Source organism: Triticum aestivum, chromosome 7A, assembly GCF_018294505.1.
Source record: "Triticum aestivum cultivar Chinese Spring chromosome 7A, IWGSC CS RefSeq v2.1, whole genome shotgun sequence".
In the NCBI taxonomy this organism is placed as follows: Eukaryota; Viridiplantae; Streptophyta; class Magnoliopsida; order Poales; family Poaceae; genus Triticum; species Triticum aestivum.
The window spans coordinates 521,600,037-521,626,492 of NC_057812.1; the positions used below are offsets into that span (position 1 = coordinate 521,600,037).

At 47.9% G+C, this 26,456-nt stretch overlaps 1 protein-coding gene across 1 annotated transcript; it reads right to left on the reverse strand.

Moving 5' to 3' along the window:
* Nucleotides 1-567: 567 nt before the first annotated feature.
* Nucleotides 568-4,727, reverse strand: LOC123147957 (aspartate aminotransferase, mitochondrial). Its single transcript, XM_044567295.1, has 10 exons — nt 4,396-4,727; nt 4,184-4,269; nt 3,352-3,558; nt 3,111-3,216; nt 2,859-2,963; nt 2,598-2,770; nt 1,871-2,030; nt 1,643-1,738; nt 923-1,017; nt 568-816 (listed from the first exon to the last, which is right to left on the reverse strand). The coding sequence occupies exons 1-10, from the start codon at nt 4,573-4,575 to the stop codon at nt 744-746; spliced, it is 1,281 nt and encodes a 426-aa protein (XP_044423230.1). The 5' UTR covers nt 4,576-4,727; the 3' UTR covers nt 568-743.
* Nucleotides 4,728-26,456: the final 21,729 nt, after the last annotated feature.

A 26,456-nucleotide genomic window follows, 5' to 3' on the forward strand; every position in this document is an offset into this window, starting at 1 on the left:
GCAAAAGCCCGATAACCCGTAGCTTAGCATGTAGCAGCCACAAGTGAGCAGAATAAGTTTTTTGTCACTTCATTTCTGATGCTGCAAATTTTCATATGTCAAAGGAGAACCTACCAGTGTCAAGAAAAGAAAGAGGAGAACCTTCCATAAAACGAACCCCATCATCAATATATTGCGCTCTTTAAATTTGATCATATTTGCTTTTTTCTATTTTAGTTTGTATATCTATATCTTTGTTACATAATTATGCACTAGCCTGCAGTATCTCATTTTGTGGCATTGACAGTTTAACACAAATTCAATTAATGATTTTGACAATAACAGTTAGACGTGTTATGTTGGACACCAGCCTATCTTCTGATTGTGGATGTGATAGTTCCAATTATTTCGAATACTATAACAAACACTGTGCACTTGGAGATGCCAACTGCATTTCTTCATATGCGTCACAGGAGCTCAGCTCCTCCTAATTTTTCTTAAACGATGACATTTTCAGTGTTAGGGCATCCTCTGCAACTGTAATACAGGATCAGTTTAGTTCTTACTAATAAAGTGTTCCTTTCTGTGTCTCCGATGAAACAAATCAATATTTGCACACCCATAGGTCACAACAATATGGGACATTGTTTGATAAAAACAACATTGTTGGAACATAAAAGGTTTAAGGAAATTAAAAGCAAACTGCAACTTGAAGTTGAAAGGCTCCTCTTATTTCTCAAAATGGCAGGAGGGAGGAAGGGGTCTTAAATTGGCTTAGTGACCTCATGAATAGCGTTAGCCAAATATGCGACATTTCCTGTTGTTACACCAGCCATGCTGAAGAGGAAACACCAATAAAATTAGGCACAAGTAACCAATGAAATGCAGAGAGATGTATTCAGAAATAAGGATAACAAACTTTCTGTTAAGCAATTACAAGTACCTTATCCTGCCATTACGAGTCATGTATATGTGAAATTCATTTGTTAAGCGATCAACTTGTTCAGGTGTCATCCCGCTGTAGCAAAACATGCCAATCTGTAGCAAAACAACCGCCGATGGAATGGCATCGCAAAACTCTCAGCAACTCATGTATGAAAGTAAATAAGGCCACTTACAAAGCATAACGTAAAATTTAGCAAAATTATTGTTAAAACCGCTGTTTGAACCCAAGAAATATGCAGCATCAAAACATCTTAGAAGGTTCAAAGTGAGTGATGTTCCCACAATAAAACAGAAACCCGATTTCAGTAAAAAAAAAATCCTCCTTCCCCAAGGTTATACGTCTGAGGGGAGCCACTAAAGACAGGGCCTCCAGATACCAGTTTTTATGGGAACTAATTACCTTTTATGAACCAAGAACTAGCATTCCATTCTAAGAAACTTCCTTCTGATTTTTAATTTTTTGAAACGGAGGCAAAAGATTTGCCACATTCCATTGATCAATTTGAGGGAGAGTTTAGGTACAGAGACCAAAGCAAAAAAAATAAAGTGCACTCTCCCCGCATGATCCTACCCAAATGCTTTGCACTGGTGCACACCCAAATTGCGGCCACACCCTTTTATGTTGGCCAAGATGTTGTACAGTATACTACCAGTTACATGTGGGCAGTGAGTTGCCACAGCCCAAATTATGGTAAAAAAGATCTTGATGGACAATTACCTGATTAGTAATATGTTCCCATGATAATGGTGAACCCAACTTTTCAAGGCTCTCCTTAAGTGCTTTTCGCATTCCAATAATGCGATCAGCCATACCCTGAGACAATAAACAAATGTTAAAATAATGTTCACAATCAAACCCATCAGTTTTCATGATTATCAAATGACTCAGGAATTTTGTTTACTTCAATGGTAGTCAGGCATAGGAAGAAGGACGTTGTAGTTTTACCTTGACCTCTTTCAGCCATAAGCTTTTCAGTGCTGGATCACCAAGGATAGTGGAAACAATTAGTGCGCCGTGAATGGGTGGGTTGCTGTACATAGGTCTGGCAATCTGTTGTAACTGGCTCTTCACATCAACTGCTTGTATTTCATCGTCGCAGAGAATACTGCAAAAAATGTTAAAATATAGGAGATCAGGCGACGGCCTAGGCAACAGATAAAGATTTGTAGCTTATAGTCTTAGTGTCCACAAACTTTGTTTCTCTCAAAAAAAAATTGGTTTCATTGAGTAGACACCAGATAAAGATTTGTAGCTTATAGTCTTAGTGTCCACAAACTTTGTTTCTCTGATTTTTTTTTTTTTTGGTTTCATTGAGTAGAGCAGAAAATGTTCAGAATAACTTAAATGGATGCCTAGACAAATAACAGAAAAAAAATGCAGATTTTCAAGGATAACCTTACTCTTCAAGAGCATGTAATGCTTAAGTCTACTTAAAGTAAGCACTTGCAGGCTGTACACGGTGCTCACAAAATAAACATACTGACATCCTCAATTCAGTAGAAATTACAGGGAAGCAACTTGACATAGAACACAAATACTAACAAGTAGCTCCAGAAAATAGAAGGAGAAATAAGAAAAGGTAGGCAGTACAAAGACATTGATACTTATTACTTGAGTGAGAATTGATATGGAAGATGCATGGATGATAGATTAACATAGGAAAAATGAGTACCTAAGGCATCCTGCTCTTTGGCCATAAAGTCCCATGTTTTTTGCATATGACTGTGCACATCCAATTTGATGTCCATCTTCGAGAAAGATCCGAATTGCCTTGGCATCTCTCTCTGGGTCACCACTGGCAAATCCTTGGTATGCCATGTCGAAAAATGGGAAATGGTTCTTCACCTGAAAAATACCAAACAAAAGTACAGCTGCATTTCACTGGTAAAATAATACAAGGAGTGGCCATTCTCCAATTTGTTGTCATCTGTACCTTGAATTGTTGAGATATCTCTCTCCACTGTTCCTCAGAAGGATCGACCCCAGTGGGATTGTGAGCACATGCATGAAGCAAAAAGAAGGAACCCTCTGGAGCGTTCTGCAGGTGTAGGAAACACAACTCTGAATCAGTGACAGATAAGCAGTCAACAAGACAGAAATCCCCACAGAAAATGGGAGGTTTTCTGTGCCAAATCACAGAAACCTACAATCACTTGTAAAAATGTTCATCACCTATGAAATATACCTTGATATCATCCATTAGGCCTGCAAAGTCCAGTCCTCTTGATTCCGGGTGGTAGTAGGCAAATGTTCTTTGTGGTACCTGGGCATCCCTCCAAATGTTGTGATGGCTGAACAAGTTCATACAGTTAGCTACTATCAGAGGGTGCCAACCTGACGATGCTCGAAGAACATTTGAAATTTGGTCTCTAAATTGTTTTCGGTAACTTAGTGAAAAGGTGAAAGTAGAATGTATCCTAACTCACTTTGACCATGTAGGCGTAGGTATGTAGATCTGTGAATCCGGCAAGAAGCGTTTCTGGAAATCTGCAAAGAGGCGACATGCACCAGTCCCTGAAAGAGCCTGCACTGCCGCAATCCTCTTGTCCTTGATGAACTCAGAATCCTCCCCGTATGCCAGCTTCAGCGACTCCTCGATCATCTTCACGCTTCCTCCCATTGGAAGGTACTCCCTGTTTTACAAATTCCGCCAGGAAAATAAATTGAGAACTCATGATATTCGTTCATGTACTAAAATTGCATTACATTAGTATTGAACTCCATTTTTTATTTTTTATTTTTGCATTCTTGTAAATTTAGAATATCGTGCTTTTTTTGAATGATTTGAAGATTGCTCACCATGCCTGATATCGTGCTATTTTTAACTGCACAGCCAGGATTTAATAATCCTTTTTACAATTCCTCAAAAAAAAATCACTTTTTACACGAAACCCCTCTAAAAAAACCGTTGACTCTCAAGGTGCACAAAAGTTAGACTGAAACTTCCAAATGATGTATTAGACTCGGCTGGAAGTGCGCCATGATCCCGTCAATAATTTCTTGATAGCGAAATCCGCAAATGCGCATGCTTATCGTCGAAGAAAAATTCAGAGAGTAGAATTGGCACATGATCTATCACAAGACTGCAGGGCAATGCAGGCAACATGCAAAAAGCTAAGCTTTCGTCCACGTCAATTCATCATCACCAATTGATTGCTCACTCCTCGGGACCAAGAAAACTGCACCCACAACCGCATTAAATGGAAAGGAAGGGCCAAGAGAGAGCAGAGGAAAGGCGGGCGGACAGCGAGATCTCACATGTTGGTGCTCCCGGCGATGCGCCGCTCCGCCTCGCGCACGCACTCGAGCACCACGGGCTTCCCGTCGTCGTCCCGGTACGCACCCTGCGGCGCGACAGGAGAAAGAAGCCGTCAGCCCCTACGATCGGCGCCCGTTTTGATCGCGGCGCCGCGAGAAACACCGCTGTGGCAGGGCATGCGGGTGAAGAGGAGGGAGGGAGAGATACGTACGACGCCGACGTTCACTTTGTCCGGCGAGGGGTCGGCGAGGAAGGCCTCGGTGACGCCGAGGATGGGGTCCTTGGCGGCCGGCTCCACGTGGCCGAACCACGACGCCATGGACCTCGCCGCGGGCAGGCGCGGCCCGCACCGGCGCCGCCCGACCGCTGCCGCGGCGCGAGACATCGCCATGCCGTCGCTGCGTGCGGTGGCGAGTTTGCCGCTGCTGGGGAGGAGATGGCAGGTGACTTGGGTCCTGAGGAAGCGGCGCGGCACCGGTGCTTTGCTGCGGCTGGCGTGTTGCGTGCCGCTATGTTGTTCTGTACTGGGGCCTTGTGCTCTTCCGGAGTTTGCTGTGCCAGTACTTCAATGATATCATGCGCGGCCGCACGTGCCACGTGGAACATGGTTGTAAGTGTGGCGGTTGTTCCGTTGGATGGAACTCTCGCGAATACGAGTCTACACAAAATTCAGCAATGGCACACTTAGGGCAACTCCAACGCACAACACCAAAAGAATGTCCGTTTCGTTTCCTTATTATCTGTTTGGGGTGGCAATGGATCGTGTCCGCCTGAATTTGTGGATATGCTGGGCGCACGGCCGTATCTGGTCCGATGTGCATGCAAACGAAAAGACAATGGCAGCGGCCATAGTTCACGCCAGCGGCCGCGTTCACGCTAGATCATGCCATTCGGCAATAAAGCCAGCGTCCTACAGAATGGTCATCATAAGTTTGGTGCTGTCAACAAAGTCAGTGACCGGCACACGAGTCAGCCTTCAAAATGGACAAGTTTTGGCGTCGGCAACAAAGCCAGCGGTCGGCACAACAGTCAGCCTTCAAAATGGACAAGTTTTGTTGCTGGCAACAAAGCCAGTCGCCGGCACACTAACCAGCCTTCAAAATGGACCGCCATCGCGGTCGAGGTCTCACCTAGTTCAAGTCGTCGCGGGCGAACATCTCCTTCTGACAGTTCGCGAACCAAGTCTTCCTCTCCGGTGACATGTTGTTCTTGTCGACGCTCATCAACGCGAGCGCCACCTCCTTGGCCTTTGTGTCGGCATTGGTGGCCTCGATCTCTAACTTCTCGAGTTGAGTGGCCTCCTCGATGTCAAGCTTCCTCCTCTTCACGGCCTCCTCCATGTCAAGCTTCTTCGTTTGGAGATCTAGATATATCTTCATTTGCTTCTCATTGCCTTTGGTCTTCCTCTCCTCCCCCGCATCCTTTTCTCTCACCATTTCCTCCAAAGTTCCTTGCAAGGCAATGGACGACGCATCACGCTTCTCATCGGACTTCGAGTTTTTCTGCCCCTTGGCCTCTTGAGCAAGTCTACCTCATCAGCCACGGCCGCCTTCCCTCATTTCTTCATCTAAAGAGCATTGTATTGGTCTTTGAACTTCGGGCAATTTTTGATGAGCATCCAACAATGCGTGAGAGTGAATGGCTTGTCTTTATGTCGGGCCTTGAAGGCTTCCAAAGATTGGAATGCCTACACAATCAAACATGCGGCCACAATTGTAACATGAAAGGACATACAGTGCATGAAACTTAAATGGCATGCCAACATGAATGGACACATGATGAAAAAGCGAGAGGTTCATACCAAGTCACCAAGGCCTAGGCCACTCACGGGACGGGATTTGACGCTCTCAAGCGCGACACAATATTTGTTGCACTCTTGTTGGATGAATCCCCATCTCTTTTGGATTGAATTGATGCCGCGGGTGCTTGTGAATTGGTAGGGGGCAAACTTTCTTCGCTCATGAAAGTTCTTGTGAACTCTTGTCCAAAAGACAACTCCTTTTTGCTCAACACCTTTCATTGGATCTTGGCCGATTTCCTTCCAACTATCGCAAATCAAAGTGTCCTCGGCTTGGGTGTATGATCCCGTGCGAATGCTTTTCCTCATCTTTTGTGCTTCGGCCTTTCGGGTGAGCTCATTGATAAACAACAATGGCTCCATGAAAATGTTGACCGCTTCTTCTTCATCTTGACAATACAAGTCATAATCTTCATGCCACGAGTTGCCATGGTCGTCCTCATCACCATCATCATCGCCGGCCAACTGAGTGCCATCATAGGTAGCGCGGGTGTCCTGGCTTTGGTTCGTATCGGGATCAAAAGCTTGCTCTTGGCCGTCGACGTGGAACGCCTCACCACGGCCCTCGAAGATGACGTTCTACATGAACGAGGCATAGTCAGGGTCGTCCATGATCGTTGTCTGCGTCGGCGATGGCATTTCGTCGAATAGCTTGCGGGCGCTGGCCATGTGAGCCGAAGCGAACGATCGAGGCTGCTTCCTTTGCGCTCCGTCTTTGTAAGGGCATTTTTATCCCTTAGTTGGTTTTGGTGATTGATGACAATACTTTTGCGGACTAATCATGTGCATCGAATATTTCAGATATATATTGACTAGGCACAAGATGATTTGGTTCCCCTCGAAGGCTATGGAAGACGACGTTTCTCTATGTTTCTTTTCGGTGGTATTGAGTCGTAGGGAAGCTGTTATTAAGAGAGGGTCTGCGTCGGAAAGGTTGGGTGGATTCATCACGTACACATCTTCCTTTGTACCTCCTTTTCTTCTACCCTTTGGAGCATCCTATGTTTTCCTTGTCTATGCGAATATTGCTCGTGCTTGCTGAACTAGGGCGTGCGGTAGTACTGCTCCTTAGAGCGGTAGTACCGCAGCCCTTGCGGTAGTACCGTCCGCCGGTGCAGTAGTACCGCAAGCGCCCACGGTAGTACCGCTTCCTGGCAAGCGGTAGTACTGTGGCCGGAGTCCAGATGTTTTCACCCTCTCCCTAGTGGGTGGCACCCATCACGGTAGTACCGCGCACTGGGCACGGTAGTACCCTGGTATCTGGCTTAGTTCCGCAAGTATGCGGCAGTAAGGGGCGGATGAAATTTTTTTCATCCGCGCCTAGCGCGGTAGTACCGCTGCTGGCTTACGGTACTACCGCATCGGGTTTTTGCATTGACTCCAACTCTGCGGAAGTAACCACGGATGTAATTTATTATATCCGTGCCTTCCCATCTGTGGACAGCCCCTGCCTTGCGGTAGTATCGCAAGGGGGCGCGCACGGTAGTACCGTGCCAGCAGTACTGCCGCCCTCTGCCTTAGTGCATTTTGGGTTGTTCTGGTCTCTGCTGCATGGGCGGTAGTACCGCGCCTCTGGTACGGTAGTACCGTGTTGCGCAGGCTGAGTTGGTGGATAACGGTTGGATTTCTTCTTCCACTATATAAGGGGTGTCTTCTTCCTCTAGTTGACTACCTCTTCCCCAAAAGCTCCATTAATGCTCTAAGCTCCATTTTTGCCCCATCTCTCTCCCTAGCCAATCAAACTTGTTGATTTGCTCGGGATTGGTTGAGAAGGCCCCGATCTACACTTCCACCAAGAGAAATTTGATTCCCCCACCAATCCCTAGCGGATCTTGTTACTCTTGGATGTTTGAGCACCCTAGACGGTTGAGGTCACCACGGAGCCATAGTCCATTGTGGTGAAGCTTCGTGGTGTTGTTGGGAGCCTCCGATTAAGTTGTGGAGATAGCCCCAACCTTGTTTGTAAAGGTCCGGTCGCTGCCTCCAAGGGCACCAATAGTGGAATCACGCAATCTCGCATTGTGTGAGGGCGTGAGGAGAATACGGTGGCCCTAGTGTCTTCTTGGGGAGCATTGTGCCTCCATACCGCTCCAACAGAGATGTACTTCCCCTCAAAAGGAAGGAACTTCGGTAACACATCCTCGTCTTCACCGGGTCCACTCTTGGTTATCTCTTACCTTTACTTGTGCAAGCTTATTAGTGTTACTTCTCTTGCTTGCTTGTGTGCTCGTTGTTGTTGCATCATATAGGTTGCTCACCTAGTTGCACATCTAGACAACCTACTTTGATGCAAAGTTTAATTTGGTAAAGAAAATCTAAAAATTATTAGTTGCCTATTCATCCGCCTCTAGTCAACCATATCGATCCTTTCAATTAGTATCAGAGCCTCGTCTCTTTACTAAGGACTTTGTCATCCGAAGAGTATGGTTGACATCGTAGACTGTGTGTAGGAGCACTCGGTGTGAATCCGATCTCGTCTACGGGTGATGTGGGAACCTCGGTCTCCCGTGAGGAATTCAATGTAGCCTTGGAGACATTGAAAACCTCAATGACGACCGAGGCTGAAAGCATGTTTACTAAATTCATTGAAGGGCTTAAACTATCCACCGCACCATTGAAAGTGGGTGATCCCACTGACAAGGTGACAGATGCTAACTCCGACAGGGGGGAAGCTAGTAGTGAAAAGGCTCCTTCTTCTAGTGGTAAAAATGGCACCGACATCTTTGCCCATGTGGAACCACCACTTGTTTATGGTGGACCAATTCCTTCCACTCATTTGAATCATGCCGGTCCTCCCCCTAAGATTGTGAAAAATGAGGACTTTGATTCTTGGGTTTATCGCTTTAAGCATCATTTAAATCATGTGAATACTAATCTTTGGAGAATCATTGAAGAAGGTTTCTATCCGCATGACCCAAGCAACTTCACTCCTCGAGAAGCCGCGGATAATCAATTCAATGAGAATGATCTCTTCATCATCCAAGATGCAATTCCGCCCGAAGATCTACCTCATCTTCGGCCATTTGCCTTGGCCAAAGATGCATGGCTTTGTGTTTCTCTCTCTACCGAGGAAGCGCAAGCATTCAACGCTCCAACTATGAAATAGTGCAAGATGAAGCCGATGAGTTTGCTATGAAAGAAGATGAAGAACCTCGTGAGCTTTATCGGAGAGTAACCAAACTCGCGGTCTCACTCCGAGATCATGGGAGCAAGGACACGGATGACAATTGGATCAAGAGCAAATTCCTCAAGGCAATGATGCCTTACCACAAGGCCATGTCCTTCGTCGTTCGTCAAAGGCCCAACTTCCACACCTTTACCTCAAGTGAAGTGTTGGATGAGTTTGTGGCTATGAACATCTTGGACAAGACCGCCGACAATGTGGTGCTTCGCTCTCAAAGGGCAAAGAAGCCCAACCTTGCATTGAAGGCCAAGGTTTGTGTTGAAGAAGAAGAAGAAGAAGAAGAGGAAGAAGAGGAAAGCAACCCCGAAGATACAAAGTATGCCTATCATGAACACATGGCACTTGCTTCAAGGCAATTTTGGAGCAAGAAGAACTCAAGGCCTAACTTCAACAAGAACAACTCAAGTGGCACGAAGAGCAGGCAACGTGTGAGGACTTGCTACAATTGTGGCAATGTGAGCCATTTTGTTGTGGAGTGTCCGTATGAGAAGAGGGAAGACAATGGTGGCAAGCTCATTCGAAAGGACAAAGCCAAGTCTTTCCCCAACAAGAGCAACTTCACCAAGAAGACCCCTCACAAGGCGTTGGTGGTTCAAGAAGAGTACCATGAGGATGATGATGAAGATGGCGAGTCGGTTGCCATGGCCTCCGTTGCCATTGCAAAAACTCCACAAGTGTCTCTCTTCGACTCACCCAATGAGAACATCACCGCCAAGTGCCTCATGGCTAAAGTCACCAACAAGGTAACCCCCAACATCAAAACTACCATCATTAATAATCCTTCTTTGACGGATTGCGTTGATGAATATGAGGGATCCAATGTGGAGGAAAATGAGTTTGGGTCCTTTATGGGTAAACTCAAGGGTAAATCCAAGAAGCATTTTGTTGCTCTCTTGGAACAACTTGGTGAAGCCAATGACATGATCGAGGCTCACGAAGATACTATCTCCAAGATGGAGGGGCATAGTCATGACTATGCCGATGAGATTTCGGATCTTTCCAATGCTCTTAAGGAAGAGTGTGGTCTTCATTTGGCTCTTGAGGAGTCACACAATGTTGATCACGCTAAGTTAATAAATATTTTGATCATGCTCTTGTTGTCTCTCGTGTGCTAAACTCCGAGAAGGCCAAGCTTGGGGTTGATCTTGCTAGACTCAAAGAGGAGTTTGACCTACTTGACAAGGCTCACAAGGTCTTGAAGGGTGCTCATGCTAGCCTCAAAGAGTCTCATGATCAACTTCAAGTAAAGCTAACCAAGGAGAAAGCCACTTTTCCTCGTATGATGTTAATTGATAATGCAAATGCTACTAACCCATGTTATGAGCATGTGCATCTTGTTGAGGAGAAAGCTAAGCTAAAGTTGCAACTTGAGAAAGGTCTTGTGTCTTGCATACAAGGCGAGAAGAATCTCAACGACCTTTTGACCAACCAAAAGGGAGTTGTGGCCAAGGAAGGGATTGGGTACGTGCCCAAGTCCAAGAACAAGAAGAAGAATGACAAGGCCAAACGACCTCCTCCTCTCAAGTAAACTTTTTTGAAGGAGGGAGAGGGTTCTACTAAGGAGAAGGAGAAGAACTCCGTGAGGGGTAGTGATGCCAAGAAGGGCAACGCTTCCATTCCCAACAAAGCCGGCGACTTTAACCCTTCTTATGTATTGTGCCATGCTAGAGATGGGCATGTTTATGCCAAATTTGTTGGTTCTCCTTATGAGTACATTGAATGGTCTATTTGGGTTCCTAAGACCCTTGTTACTAACATCAAAGGACCCATTACAAAATGGGTACCTAAAACCAAGCATTGATCTCTTGTAGGCGTTTGCTTCCGGTGGGGGATCATGGTTGCTCGATAGTGGAGCTACTAATCATATGACCGGAAGCAAGGACTTGGTGGTGGACGTGCAAAAGATTCCATCCATACCCACCAACGTCGAGTGGGGTGACGCCTCATCCTCTAAGGTATTGGGACTCAGCAAAGTTGTCATTTCTCATGATCTTATGATCAAGAAGGTCATGCTTGTTGAGTCCCTTGCATACAATTTACTTTCCGTTTGTCAACTAGCACTTATGGGCTTTGCCACTTTCTTTGATATTGATACCGTGGCCCTCTTGTGGAGCAAGACTCTTAAAGTAGCCTTTGTTGGGCATGTCGAGAACGGTCTCTATGTGATTAACTTTTCGGAGCGACCCACTAAGACCGCGACATGCCTAATGGCTAAGTTTGACGTGGGGTGGCTTTGGCATCGCCGTTTAGCTCATGTCAATATGATATCTTTGCAAAGTCTTCTCAAGGGGGACCATGTCCATGGACTAACAAATGTTAGTTTTGCCAAAGATCGTGCTTGCAGTGCTTGTATCGAAGGAAAGCTACATGAGAAGGCTCACCCTCCCACGACTATCATCTACTCTAAGAGGCCTTTGGAGCTCCTTTGGATCTCTTAGGCCCTCCATCTTTTGATAGTCTTGGCAGTAGAAAGTATTGCTTGGTGATTGTGGATGACTATTCAAGATACACTTGGGTATATTTCTTCAAGAGGAAGAGCGAGACCCAACAAACCGTCATCGACTTTGCAAATGAAGCTCAACGACAACACAATACAAAGATCTTGACTATAAGAAGTGACAATGGCTCCGAGTTCAAGAACTACACCTTGGATGAGTTTTTGAGTGATGAGGGAATCAAGCATCAATATTCCGCACCTTATACCCCTCAACAAAATGGTGTAGCGGAGAGGAAGAACCGGACGTTGATGGATGCGGCAAGGACCATGATGGCGGAGTTCAAGTCTCCCTACAACTTTTGGGCCGAAGCCATCAACACCGCATGTCATGCATCTAATCGGCTCTACCTCCACAAAGGTTGAACAAGACTCCATATGAGATACTCACCGGTAACAAGCCCAACCTCAAGTACTTCCGGGCGTTCGGGTGCAAGTGTTTCATTCTCAGGAAAGGTGTCCGTTTGTCTAAATTTGAGGCTAGAGCTTATGAGGGCATATTTATTGGTTATGCTACAAACTCTCATGCTTACCGTGTTCTCAATAAGTCCAGGGGACTTATTGAGGAAACATGTAACGTGGAGTTTGATGAGAATAATGGCTCCCAAGTGGAGCAAAGTGGTACTTGTGATGTAGGTGATGAAATTCCTCCCCAAGCCATAAGAAGAATAGGTGTTGGTCATATCCTACCCATTGAGGAACCCCTTGTGGCCGAAGGAGAAGGACAATGTTCCACTCAAGTCAAACCTTCACCAACCCAAGGTCCATATGCTTCCGAAGAACAAAGTGAAGGCCCTCAACCTCAAGAACAAGACCAAGGGCAAGGTCAATCTCAAGATGGTGTTGTAACATCAAGTGATGCCCAAGGCCAAGTTATCTCCTCCGAGCAAGTTCAAGATCAAGAACAAGCTCAAGACGGCGCTCAAGATGATCAAGTGACCACTCCTCATCTCACCCCCGAGGAGGAATTGGAGCGTCGTGCCACCAAGATTGCTTCCAAGATCTCCACCAAGGATCATCTCATGACAAATGTGCTTGGAAGCTTAAGAAAGGGGGTAAGCACTCGTAGACAATTAGCAAACTATAGTGAACATCACATGTTTGTCTCTTGTGTTGAACCCCAAAAGGTCTATGAGGCGCTCGAAGATCCGGATTGGCTCAATGCCATGCATGAAGAACTCAACAACTTCGAGCGCAACAAAGTGTGGAGATTGATGCCAAGGCCAACGGAGAACCACAATGTCATTGGAACCAAGTGGATATTCAAGAACAAGAAGACGCTCATGGAATTATCATTCGCAACAAGGCTCGTTTGGTAGCACAAGGCTACTCCCAAGTCGAGGGTATCGACTACGGTGAAACCTTTGCCCCTGTTGCTCATCTTGAATCCATTCGCGTGTTGATTGCATATGCTTCTCATCATAACTTTAAGTTACAACAAATGGATGTGAAGAGTGCTTTCCTTAATGGTCCGATTAATGAATTGGTATATGTCAAGCAACCCCCCGGGTTCGAGGATCCCTACTTTCCCGATCATGTGTATCAACTCGATAAGGCACTCTATGGCCTTAAACAAGCCCCACGTGCGTGGTATGACCACCTTACCGAGTTGTTACAAGACCGTGGTTTGGAAGCTGGGCTAATCGACCCCACTCTTGTTACTAAGAAGGTCAAAGGGGAGTTGTTTGTGTGCCAATTATATGTTGATGATATTATCTTTGGTTTCCCTAACAAAGCTTTCAATGAGGAATTTGCCGCTCTCATGACCTCAAAGTTCGAGATGTCTTCCATGGGAGAGTTGAAGTTCTTTCTCGGGTTCGAAGTGAAGCAAAGTAGAGAAGGAACCTTCATCAACCAAGCCAAATACACTCAAGACATGCTCAAGAGATTCAAGCTAAGTGATGTCAAGCCGGCTTCCACTCCCATGCCCACCAAGTGCCAACTTGACATTGATCCCAATGGTAAAGCGGTGGATCAAAAGGTATATCACTCCATGATTGGCTCCTTGCTTTACCTTTGTGCATCTAGACCGGATATCATGTTGAGTGTGGGAATTTGTGCACGGTTTCAAGCCTCACCTAAGGAAAGTCACTTTGTGGCGGTCAAGCGAATCTTTCAATATTTGGCTCATACCCCAAACTTTGGCTTATGGTACCCAAGGGGAGCAAACTTCAAGCTTGTATGTTATTCGGACTCGGATTGGGCAGGAGACAAAGTGGATATGAAGTCCACTTTCGGAGGGTGCCAATTTCTTGGTTGATCTTTGGTGAGTTGGTCTTCCAAGAAGCAAAGTTGTGTATCTCTCTCATCCACGAAAGCGGAGTATGTGGCTGCCGGTAGTTGTTGTGCACAACTCTTATGGATGAGGCAAACTTTAAAGGATTACGGTGTCATTTGTGACAAAGTGCCTCTTTGGTGTGACAATGAAAGTGCCATCAAGATTTCTCTCAACCTGGTGAACACTTCAAGACGAAACATATTGAGATTCGGTATCACTTCATCCAGGATCACATTAGGCGAGGGGAGATCGAGCTCAACTACGTCAACACCCATGGTAACCTTGCAGATATTTTCACGAAACCTTTGGATGAAGCAAGATTTCGTGAGTTAAGGCATGAGCTAAATATCATTGATTCGAGCAATGTTGCTTGAACCCTTGCACACCCCACCTCACTCAACTTGTTGTCTAATATAGGTGTAGACATGAACATAGGGGGAGTGTTGTTCTCTCAATGAACTCTCCCTCCCCTATTATGCATAAATCGATCAACTCTTTCACATTAAGCCATTTTTATGGTACTTGTGCTTCAAAGACAAGTTTTGGTCATGGGCCCAAGGATAATTCTTCGCAGTACCATACCAATTGACTCAAACATAGGTGGCTCCGGCCACCGCCCTATCCTTGGGGAGTTTGTGTCTCGTTTTTGGTCTGTGTTGTCTCTTGCTTCTCTTCCTTCATGCCGAGCTTGTGCTTGTGGTGTCCAGTGTGTTAGCTCTTTGGTGTTGTCTTTCGCTTTAAGGTTTTGTGCTTCGATGTTCTCTCGGTTGGTTGAAACTTCTCTTTCTTGAGCTCACGGTACTACCGTGGCCTGCCATGGTACTACCGCGCGGGGAGCGCGCGGTACTTCCGCACCCAGGGCGGCAGAATTTTTTTACTGCCACCTGGGGGAGCGGTACTATGGCCTCGGTGCAGTACTTCCGCCCGGGCAGTACTACCGCAATGACGTGCGATACTACTGCGTGAGGAGCGCACGGTACTTTCGCACCCAGCGCGGCAGAAATTTTTTACTGCCGCCTGGGGGAGCGGTACTAAAGCCACGGTGCGGTACTTCCGCCCGGGGCGGTACTACCGCGATGACATGCGGTACTACCGTGTGGTCGAGGGCGCGTGGGGGGTTAAGCACGGGCAGGGGGAGTTCTAACTCCCCCATACCCATTCGTCTCTCTCCCCACTCCGTCTCTCTCTCTCTCGCTCAAGAACGGCGCCGGAGGTCCTCGTCGGATCTCCATCTCCAGACGCTCTCCTCAGATTCTAACTGGTGGGATCGCACCCCACCACTCCCTCTTGCCATGGAACAAGGTTTCTCCCCAATCCCTTCCTTTTTCTTCTTTGTCTTGTTGTTTTTAGGTTTTGGGGAGATGCAAGTTGTTCGTGAGATTTTAGGCCAAATCTTTGCAAGAGTAGGATATAGAAGAGTAGTTTTGTGTAGTGGTGGTACTTGCTATAGTTGTCCTGTGATGGATTTGATCGGCCGTAGTACCGTGTGTTGACACGGTTGTGCTCAGATCTCTATTGCCGTTTCGGATCTGCAACCATGCGGTACTACCACTCTTCAGGTGCAGTACTACCGCGCATCCGGTACTATCGCCCTACTGGTGCGGTACTACCGCGTCGCTGGTACTACCGCACGTGGCGCAACACACAATACTACTGTTGTCTCAAATCCCTCTTGTGGCACTTCTCACGTGCTATGTCTACTTGTTTCACCCGTTTTGATGTGGTCTTTGCATTGATCCTTCTCATGTTTCGTGCGTGGTTGTTTTGTGGTGTGTGTTTTAGGTGGTGGCTCGGGTGCTCCGGCTCGCCGCTCCAATCCAAGCCGTAACACGGGATCTAAGCGTATGCGCAGCTCAGAGGCAGCAGAGGGCTCCAATGCCCCCAACGCAGAACCAAGACCACCGCCACCAAAGAGAAGGAACCCACCATGGGTATGGATGAGATAGCGCTTGCTGAGTTCATCTCTTGGAGGAAGATCAATCCATATGGAAACCCTCACGCTAACCTTCGAGGGAATGAGCTATTTTGGACCAAGCAGCAGAATCTCATTTATCTGGATGTCATCAAGGCCAAGCAAAACACCTATGTGGAGGTGAAATGGATCAACATGCATCACATGAAGCAAGAGAAGCACCGGGAGTACTTTGGTGAGGCTTTAGACCTAGTGGAGCAATTTGGCATTGAGCATATCATCTCATTCCACAAAGACTTTGATCCTGAGATCCTTGCTCAGTTCTTTGCCTCAGTGCATTTTCATCCCAATGAGGAAAGGACCATGACTTGGATGACCAATGGTCGGCAGCTAACTACTACTTGGAAGGAATTCATGACTTTGCTTGGGGTTCCGGATGAGGGGCTCACCACACCCCAAGGTGTTCGCCCTCATGCCAATTCCGAGTCTGCAAACAAGAACAAGCTTATGCCCTTCTATGTGGAGAAGAAGCTCTCCAATGGCAAGTCAACTTGGGTACTCAACTCTTTTCTTGACATCATGCACCGGATCTTCTGCAACACTCTCTTCCCACGCATTGGAGACAAGGACAAGGTGCATGCCTATCTTGTGGATATGATGCTCTTGTGTGAAGACGCTCGCAACTCTCAGACACTACCACTTGATGTCTCACATATCATGTGGAATGAGCTTCGGTTTGCGGTCTACAACCGCAAGGTCCCCATCTATGGACCTTATCTGTTTCAGTTGATCTCAACAACTTGGGAGCAGCTCTACCCTCAGGATGATTTTAAGGCCCCTAGTTGGATTCGGCATGAGCCCATCAACCTCCATGTCAAGACTCAGTGGGAAAACACTACCTCTCGTGCTGATGCCGCGGCTGCCATGGGCGTGGGTGCAAATGAGCATGAGGAGGAGGCAGCAGACGAGGACAGCTCTGAGGGTTACACCCCTCCCACTTTTGAGCCATCTTGGGCTAAGCGACTGAAGAACAAGATGAAGATGTTGTTCTGTATGTAAGCAAAGGGGCGGTACAAGACCCATGTGGCTTCCAAGGAGACTCGCCGCCGCGACAAGCAGATTTTCAGGACCTTTGGTGAGAACATCTCCAGTAGGTCAGAGGAGGACGTCACCCCAGAGGCAGAATGGATCGCCAAGCAGGGTTATCACTGGACCGAGTCTGAGGAAGAGTCCGTCCCAGCTGCCGAGTCTGACGGGGAGCGTGCAAGTGACTACTCAGCTTGAGCCACCACTATTGTTGTAGGTGTCCTCTCTGCCTTTTTGGCGTCTTGATGCCAAAGGGGGAGAGAATGTAGGATTTGCGAGCTGTGTCGTGTTTGGGTCCGTTGAACTTTGTTTATGTCGTTTGCTTTGGTTTGCTTTGGTTTGTGCTTGTGAGACCTTCTATCATATGGTGTAAGACATATGCACTCTATCGTACCGTAGTGAGCTTATTCTATCTTGTGCTTATTCCATTATGCTCTTTCCTATCTTGCTTAGTTTTAGCCTTATTGCAAGATGTGCCATGTCTATAAAATATAGGGGGAGTGTTGATCCTAGTATGTGTGCCATGCAGTCCAAAGCACTCATCGAGATAGCACACATCTAGGGGGAGCCCGTCTATATTTTAGAGACTTGGGGGTTTGCCCTTGCTCTTTGCATTATACCCTTGTGCAAATCCCGTATTGTCATCAATCCACCAAAAAGGGGGAGATTGTAAGGGCATTTTTATCCCTTAGTTGGTTTTGGTGATTGATGACAATACTTTTGCGTACTAATCATGTGCATCAAATATTTCAGATATATATTGACTAGGCACAAGCTGATTTGGTTCCCTCGAAGGCTATGTGTCGGTGTCAAAACCGGCAGATCTCGGGTAGGGGGTCCCAAACTGTGCGTCTAGGCCGGATGGTAATAGGAGGCAAGGGACACGAAGTTTTACCCAGGTTCGGGCCCTCTTGATGGAGGTAAGACCCTACGTCCTGCTTGATTAATATTGATGATATGGGTAGTACAAGAGTAGATCTACCACGAGATCGGAGAGGCTAAACCCTAGAAGCTAGCCTATGGTATGATTGTTGTTCTGTATGTTGTCCTACGGACTAAAACCCTCCGGTTTATATAGACACCGGAGAGGGTTAGGGTTACACAAAGTCGGTTACAATGGTAGGAGATCTACATATCCGTATCGCCAAGCTTGCCTTCCACGCCAAGGAAAGTCCCTTCCGGACATGGGACAAAGTCTTCAATCTTGTATCTTCATATTCCAGGAGTCCGGCTGAAGGTATAGTCCGGCCATCCGGACACCCCCTAATCCAGGACTCCCTCAGTAGCCCTCGAACCAGGCTTCAATGACGATGAGTCCGGCGCGCAGATTGTCTTCAGCATTGCAAGGCGGGTTCTCCTCCAAATTCCGTGTACCTGTTGAATAAAGTCCGGCTTCTTGTAAATGTTGCGCTCCTTGGCTTCTACGCCCAATAATGGCCGTCTCCCACGTGTCAGATGAATATGAAAAGTCTGAGTGTTTTTACATCCACACCCCTAGCCGCGTAAATGAGCCGCCCATTTAAGGGGACGAGGATTTAGATCCAAACCACACCTTCTCCCCTTCGCGAGTGTTCATCAGAGCGCATCCGAAAAAGGTCCATTCCACCATGGCCAGCCATCGCAACTCCTCCTTTCGCCCTTCCAGCCCTCAGTCTGGATATTGGGAGAGATGCTCTATCCCGCATAGCGAGCTAGTGATGCTCCAGACCAAGGGATTTCTCCCCCCGGCCTATATGGTCCCGATTCGAGCCGGTCTTGCCATCTATAATGGCGGAGAGCAAGTGGAGAGTGCCCCTAATTCCTCCAAAGGAGAGCGGGTATGCCTTGTCCCTTATTTAATAAGAGGGCTCGGATTTCCAATCCATCCGTTTCTCTGGGGGCTCCTGGAGTTCTATGGCCTCCAGCTACACAATCTTACGCCTGCCTCCGTATTGCATATCGCGGGCTTCGTAGCCCTCTGCGAGCTGTTCTTGGGTGTTGAGGCTCATTTCGGGCTGTGGAAAGAGCTATTCTGCCTTGTGCCCCGTTCTCAGAAGGGGTCAATATATCAAGTGGGCGGAGCCGAAGTGTGGCGCATTGTCGGGACCGGATATCTATCCGGAACCCCGAAGAAGGCGTCCGAGGACTGGCCTTCGGAATGGTTTTACATAGAGGACGTCCCGCTGCCGGATCCTGTCCGGATCGGCCTCCCTGAGTTCGACAGTGCTCTACTAAAGAAGCGCCTAAGTTGGCGTCCATGGAGCCCTCAGAGGGAAAGTGACAAGGACGTTCGTTACCTGATGGGCCGGATTAGATTGTTAGCTCATTCTGGACTGACCATGATCAGGGCCATGGCCGCATGCATCATGCGACGGGTGCAGCCGCTATAGTATAGATGCCACCCCATGTGGGACTTCAACGGGGAGGACGACGCCACCCGCTACGGCCGTAAGGGGCCGGATTCGGCTGCGACTCTAACAAAGACCTTGTCCGCTTTGTACAAGGGAGAAGAGGAGGAATTTCTCCGCGTCGACCCACAGGGTGGATTTTCTATGTACAATTGCCCAAGCTGGGTAAGTGGTCACATTTACTTGCCCATCCATTTTATATTCCCATTGTTAAATATTCAGTCTAACGACTTCAACGCAGGAACTACGCCAGGCTGTTAAAGAAATAAACAGCCCTCCTCCACAATCCGAGGACCCAGGACGGTTCCTCGACCCGGCCTCTCAAGAGGATCCGGACTTATCTATGGAGCTGATTGATGGAGTGTTCCGTCAATTGAGCAAGGACAACGCCTTGGTGGCCATTACGGCCGATTACCCAATGCTAATCCCGGCCTCCCAGGTAACTGAGATCAAAGTCCCAGTACCCCGAATAGGGGTCCGCCCTCTCGTGTTTTCAGTTTCCTGATTACAACCGAGCTTTGTAGGGGAGGTTTTTGAGACGGGAGGCCAAACCTGCGGCGACAAGCCAACGAGGGGCCGCAGGGCCCCGTGGGCAGAAAAGAGGTGCAGTCCGGACCGAGGCGTCAGCGCAAAGGTATGGCGCGCCCCCTTATCCCAGGTGTTATACCTTCAAGGCATATTAACACTCGTGCTCTCTTCAGGACAAAGAGACCTCGCCGGACTATATCCGGAGAGGCTGCCAATCGCGCCTCCACCAGCCAGGCTCCAAAGCCTGGTCCGGAGGCGGAGGCGAACACAAGGCGCGCACCGGACGCTCCTCCGACGGAGGATGTGGACAGGTTGTCTGCCACCAACTCTGAGGTGGAGAGTGCCATGAACCACAGGCGTCGCCGGACAATTCTTCGCGACGCTTGTTTCTCCCGAGAGGCATTAGATGCCTTCAATTCGGGAGATGCGTACCTCCGTGCCGCTCAAAATGGTCTAGCCAGAGCCACAGAGCAATATGTAAAAGACATACGGGTAAGAAATTTTTGGTAATTATATATATACCAGTAGCCCCCGAGACTTGAAACAGTTAGAATAACTGATTTAAGGATCATTTGTTATGCAGGTTCTTACAAAAAAGAATTCCCTACTATCCCAAGGAGGCCCCCTCTGGTAATATACACTTCGAAAGATAAGTATTTTGCGAAGCACGACATGGATGCGAATCTGACAAATGAAATTGTAGATGGCGCCGGATTGAATCCGGAAAGGCAACACCTCCTATGCCAGCTGAAGGCTGGTGAGAAGGTGCTGACAAAGGTGAGGCGAGAGAAGAACGATCTCCAAGATGCCAACACCAAGCTGGGCGTCGACCTGAAAGATGTTCATGCCCAGCTGTCAGACTCCGTTAAGGAGAATTAGCGGCTTCGGCGCGGCATATTTAGTAAGTGCTTGAACGAACCTTTGAAAAAAAGTTCAGCGGGGAAGTCGACTAACAGAGTAATGTCTGTAGGTGTGCTAACAGGTCGTCCTGCAGAGGAGATGCCCGGTTCTACGGGTGACCTTCTTCCCGAGCTCTCGCAACTACTCGAGCGAGTTCGGCAGGCGATGCAAGGCGTCGCCCAGGCCTTGTGGCCATCCATCTCCATGCCCGAAGGTCTTGGTGAGCTTGCGGAGAAGCTAAAGGGAGCACGGTGGCGCTTCCAATTGTGGAAGATATCGGCCTGGCGTCAAGGCGCTAGGGAGGCCTGGACCATGGTGAAGATGCGGTACACAAAGGCTGACCCCAACCACATGGCCGAGGTCGGTCCTGTGGGGCCTGATGGGAAGGAGATCCCTCTAAGCTTAGTATACGGCCAAGTAGAATTGGCCGCAAAGTATTCCCAGCAGGACTGTAAATTAGATAGCCTGTTAGATGGTATTGAAGAGGAATACAATCAGTCAGAATGACTATGTAATTTAATTGACATTTATAATGCCTTCTAGCGGGATTGTAGATCGTTTGTCATGGCCGACCTTTTCACTTCAGCCTCGGGACCTGACGGTCCGAGTGTGTCCGAATTCCCATGCGGTTATATAAGAACCGGGGAATGCATGGAGACCAGGCGTAGGGGTCATTAGTGCGTGAACAGACAAGTGCCCGACTAGTTATGTTATATTACATGGTTAGTAAGAAACATCTTCCAGGGAGAATAGTTCTGTTAGGGGTTCCATTCCCTGGGAGGCATGCCCTAAAGTGCATGCCCATTCTGCGAAAAGACGCAGGAAAAAGCATCTGGGGGGGCATAAATAAATAAGTGAAAATATCATCTTTTAGTTCACCGCCCGAATATTCCCTTAAGAATGCTAGCTTTCGGCTTCACCCAGTCTGAGGTACACATCCGGCTGATCCGGCAGTAACAATCGCAGAGGTGCTCCCTTTACCGCCTAGCCGAATAATCAGGAACGTAGGGGTAAGCACAGGAGCCAGGCAACCCAGCTTGGCCAAAACTTAAGTCATATCGATGCATATAATGGTGAAACAAAAGGTACATGCAAAAGTGTAACACATGTGTTGGGCATGAAGCCCGTATAAATAAGCTTCTGTTAAAAGAAGCCCCCAGGTTTAATGAGTGCGAATAGCACGTCATTTGATGAGCCTTTAAAGGCTATAAGAGAAAGGAAGGGGAGAAGGAGAGAAATGTAAGACAGACAGTATATATAAAAAATGGACAGGGGAAGGAGACGAACACAGAGTCTGGCGCTAGGCATAGAATCTTCGGAGACGGGTTGCGTTCCATGGGTTCGGCTCGAGTCGGTTATCCAATGCATCTCGCAGGTGGTACGCTCCACCAGTCAGGACTTGGTCAATGATGAAGGGACCTTCCCACTTGGGCTTGAGTTTGTCATTTTTCTTGTCCGGCAGGCGTAGAACTAATTCGCCAATGTTGTAATTTTTGGCCCATACTTCTCTGCTTTGGTATCTTCGAGCCTGCTGTTGATAGAATGCGGAACGGGCTTTTGCCATGTCACGCTCCTCCTCCAATGCATCCAAATTGTCCTGCCGATCGAGCTCGGCTTCTCTTTCTTCGTACATGCGCACTCGAGGTGAGTCATGAATTATGTCGCAAGGCAAAACTGCTTCTGCATCGTACACCATAAAGAATGTTATGTATCTGGTGGTGCGATTCGGCGTGGTCCGCAGCCCCCAGAGTACGGAGTCGAGCTCCTCTACCCAGTGCGTGTTAGATTCCTTGAGGGATCGCACTAATCTGGGTTTGATGCCGCTCATGATAAGACCATTTGCACGTTCGACCTGGCCGTTAGTTTGTGGGTGATAGACGGAAGCATAATCGATCTTGATGCCCATGTTTTTGCACCAGAGTTTTACCTCGTCGGCCAAAAAGTTCGTGCCGTTATCAGTGATGATTCTGTGGGGACGCCGTAATGGTGTACAACCCCGGATATAAAGTCTATCACTGGTCCGGATTCGGCCGTCTTAACAGGCTTAGCTTCTATCCATTTGGTGAACTTATCCACCATGACCAGTAAGTATTTTTGCTTGTGGGTGCCGCCTTTAAGGGGTCCAACCATGTCAAGCCCCCAGACCGCGAAGGGCCAAGTGATGGGGATAGTTTGGAGGGCGGTGGGTGGCATATGGCTTTGGTTTGCAAAGAGCTGGCAATCGACGCATCGTTGGACTAAGTCCTGGGCGTCTGCCCGGGCCGTCGGCCAATAAAAGCCTGTACGGAAGGCCTTGCTTACAAGGGATCGAGCTGCAGCATGATGACTGCCGAGTCCGGCATGAATTTCAGCTAGGAGGTTCCGCCCTTCCTCTTCGGAGATGCACCTTTGAAGGACTCCGGTAGTGCTTTTCTTATAAAGCTCTCCCTCGTGGACTTTGTAGGCTTTGGATCGCCGCACTATGTAGTGTGCCTCATTTTGGTCCTCGGGGAGTTCCTGCCTAGTAAGGTAGGTGAGGAATGGTTCTGTCCACGGGGCAATGACGGCCATTATTACGTGGGTTGAAGGTGTTATTTCATTGGCAGAGCCTCCGATTGTGTCAGAATGTTCGGTGTCAGGCAGTGCGGTTGGGTCCGGGCTGTTATTGTTCGGCTCTCCTTCCCATACTACGGATGGCTTGAACAGCCTTTCCAAGAATATGTTGGGGGGACTACATCGCGTTTTGCGCCGATGCATGCCAGGACATCTGCCGCCTGATTATTTTCCCGAGCTATATGGTGAAATTCAAGCCCTTCGAACCGAGCTGACATTTTTAGGACGGTGTTGCGATAAGCTGCCATTTTTGGATCCTTGGCATCGAAGTCTCCATTTATTTGGGATATTGCGAGGTTCGAGTCCCCGCGCACCTCTAGGCGTTGAATGCCCATGGATACTGCCATCCGGAGACCATGTAAAAGGGCCTCATATTCGGCTGCATTGTTGGAGTCTGTGTACATAATCTGGAGTATGTATTGAACTGTGTCTCCTATGGGGACGTCAAAACGATGCCAGCCCCTAGTCCGGCCAACATCTTGGAGCCGTCGAAATGCATGATCCAATTTGAATACATGCCGTACTCTTTAGGGAGTTCGGCCTCTGTCCATTCTGCGACGAAGTCGGCCAAGACTTGCGACTTGATGGCTCGCCGTGGCTTATAAGTTATGTCGAACGGAAGGAGCTCAATGGCCCATTTTGCAATCCGGCCCGTTGCATCACGGTTGTTTATAATATCGTTAAGTGGTACTTCCGAGGCTACTGTTATTGAACACTTTTGAAAGTAGTGTCGTAGCTTTCGGGATGCCATGAATACCGCGTAAGCAATCTTTTGATAATGCGGGTATCGTGATTTGCACGGAGTGAGGACAGTGGACACATAATAGACCGACTTTTGAAGGGGGAATTTGTGTCCATCCGTTTCTCGTTCGACGACGAGCACTGCGCTTACAACCTGATGTGTTGCTGCAATGTACAATAGCATTGGTTCGCCAGTGTTTGGCGCGGCTAGGACTGAGTTTGTTGCCAATATGGCTTTTATTTTGTCGAGTCCGGCCGTGGCTGCATCCGTCCATTCAAAGTGTTCGGTGCGCCGAAGGAGGCGGTAATGGGGTAGGGCCTTTTCTCCCAAGCGGGAGATAAAGCGGCTTAGAGCCGCCACGCATCCGGTTAACTTCTGTATTTGTTTGAGGTCCTTTGGGATATCCAATTGTGACAGAGCTCGGATCTTGGCTGGATTTGCTTCAATTCCTCTACCGGATACAATGAAGCCCAAGAGCTTTCCGGCTGGAACGCCGAAAACGCATTTTTCTGGGTTGAGCTTGTTGTCGTATGTTCGGAGGTTATCAAATGTGAGCCTCAAGTCGTCTACTAGAGATTCGACATGTCTTGTTTTGACGACCACATCATCTACATATGCCTCCACTATTTTACCAATCTGGTTTGCCAGACATGTCTGAATCATGCGCTGATATGTTGCGCCGGCGTTTTTGAGCCCGAAGGGCATTGTGTTGAAGCAGAATGGGTCGTATGGTGTGATAAATGCCGTTGCGGCTTGGTCTGATTCTGCCATCTTGATTTGATGGTAGCCGGAATATGCGTCGAGGAAACACAACGAATCGTGTCCTGTGGTAGCGTCGATAATTTGATCGATGCGGGGGAGGGGGAAGGGATCCTTTGGGCAAGCCTTGTTAAGGTCTTTAAAATCAACACACAGGCGCCAGGATTTGTCCTTCTTTGGTACCATCACTAGGTTTGCTAGCCAGTCCGGATGTTTTATATCTCTGATGAATCCGGCCTCCAATAGCTTTGCTAGCTCCTTTCCCATGGCTTGTCTCTTAGGTTCAGAAAAACGCCGAAGAGCTTGTTTGACAGGTTTGAATCCTTTTAGGATATTTAAGCTGTGCTCGGCCAGCCTGCATGGGATTCCTAGCATGTCTGAAGGGTGCCAGGCAAAAATGTCCCAGTTCTCTCATAGGAACTCTCATAGTGCGGCGTCTACATCAGGGTTTAACTGTGCCCCGACGGAAGCTATTTTATTGGGGTCCATTGGATGGACCTGGAATTTGATTATTTCATCCGCCGGTTTAAAGGAGGTGGACTTGGATCTTTTGTCGAGTACCACATCGTCCCTATTCACCGTGGAGCGCATCGCAGTTAGTTCCTCAGCCGCTAGGGCTTCGGATAGTGCCTCGAGGGCCAGTGCGGCTGTCTTGTTTTCGGCGCGGAGTGCTATGTCCGGATCACTAGCGAGAGTGATGATCCTGTTAGGCCCGGGCATCTTGAGCTTCATGTACCCGTAATATGGTATTGCTTGGAAGATTGTAAATGCTTCCCGCCCTAGCAGAGCGTGATAACCGCTGCTGAACGGAGCCACATGGAACGTGACCTCTTCGGACCTATAATTATCCAGCGTGCCGAACACCACATCTAGTGTGATTTTTCCTGTACAGCGCGCTTCCCGACTGGGGATTATTCCTCTAAAGGTTGTGCTACTTCGCTCAATGCGGTTCCAGTCTATTTCCATTTTTAAAGGGTTTCCTCATAAATGAGGTTTAATCCACTACCGGCGTCCATGAGTACCTTTGTAAGACGAAAGCCGTCCACTATTGGACTGAGGACCAATGCGGCTGGTGCTCGGGCTGTTCGGAATTTAGGTTCATCGCTGGCGTTAAAGGTAATAGCCGTGTCACTCCATGGGTTTATTGTTGCTACTTGGTAGACTTCGGCAAGGCTGCGGAGTGTCCTTTTTCGCATATTATTTGATGTGAAAGTCTCGAAGACTGTTAATACCGTATTGGTGGCTTTCTGTGGCCTCCGGAATTAGGAGATCTTCACCAATTTTGGCCACCTGCCGGAGTATCCAACATGCTCTAAGGCTGTGAGTTGGTGTGGCATCCTCTGTACTGTGAATTTTACAGAGTCCATTAAGCCATCCTTCCAGTACGGTTCCATGCCCTGTAGAGGGTTTTTGCTTTTTGGTGTTTGACCCGGGTGTCTGGCGATGATGCACCCTTTTATTTCGGACTGGGTTTGTATTCAGGGCCGGATCATCCCAAAATTTTATTTCGGTTTTCCAGGCGCTTTCCATCGCACAGTATTTTCGTACAATGGACGCCAAGTCAGCGAAGCGTGTAATATCACGGCGACTTATGGCGTTGAGGATTCCCTTG

Bases quoted from the DNA above. Each gene is read 5' to 3' on its own strand.
- LOC123147957 (XM_044567295.1), bottom strand. From the start codon at position 4,575: ATGGCGATGTCTCGCGCCGCGGCAGCGGTCGGGCGGCGCCGGTGCGGG. The intron at 3,217-3,351 runs GTGAGTTAGGAT...GAACTTGTTCAG, and splicing joins CCTACGCCTACATGGTCAAA to CCATCACAACATTTGGAGGG. The intron at 817-922 runs GTACTTGTAATT...TTTCCTCTTCAG, and splicing joins ACTCGTAATGGCAGGATAAG to CATGGCTGGTGTAACAACAG.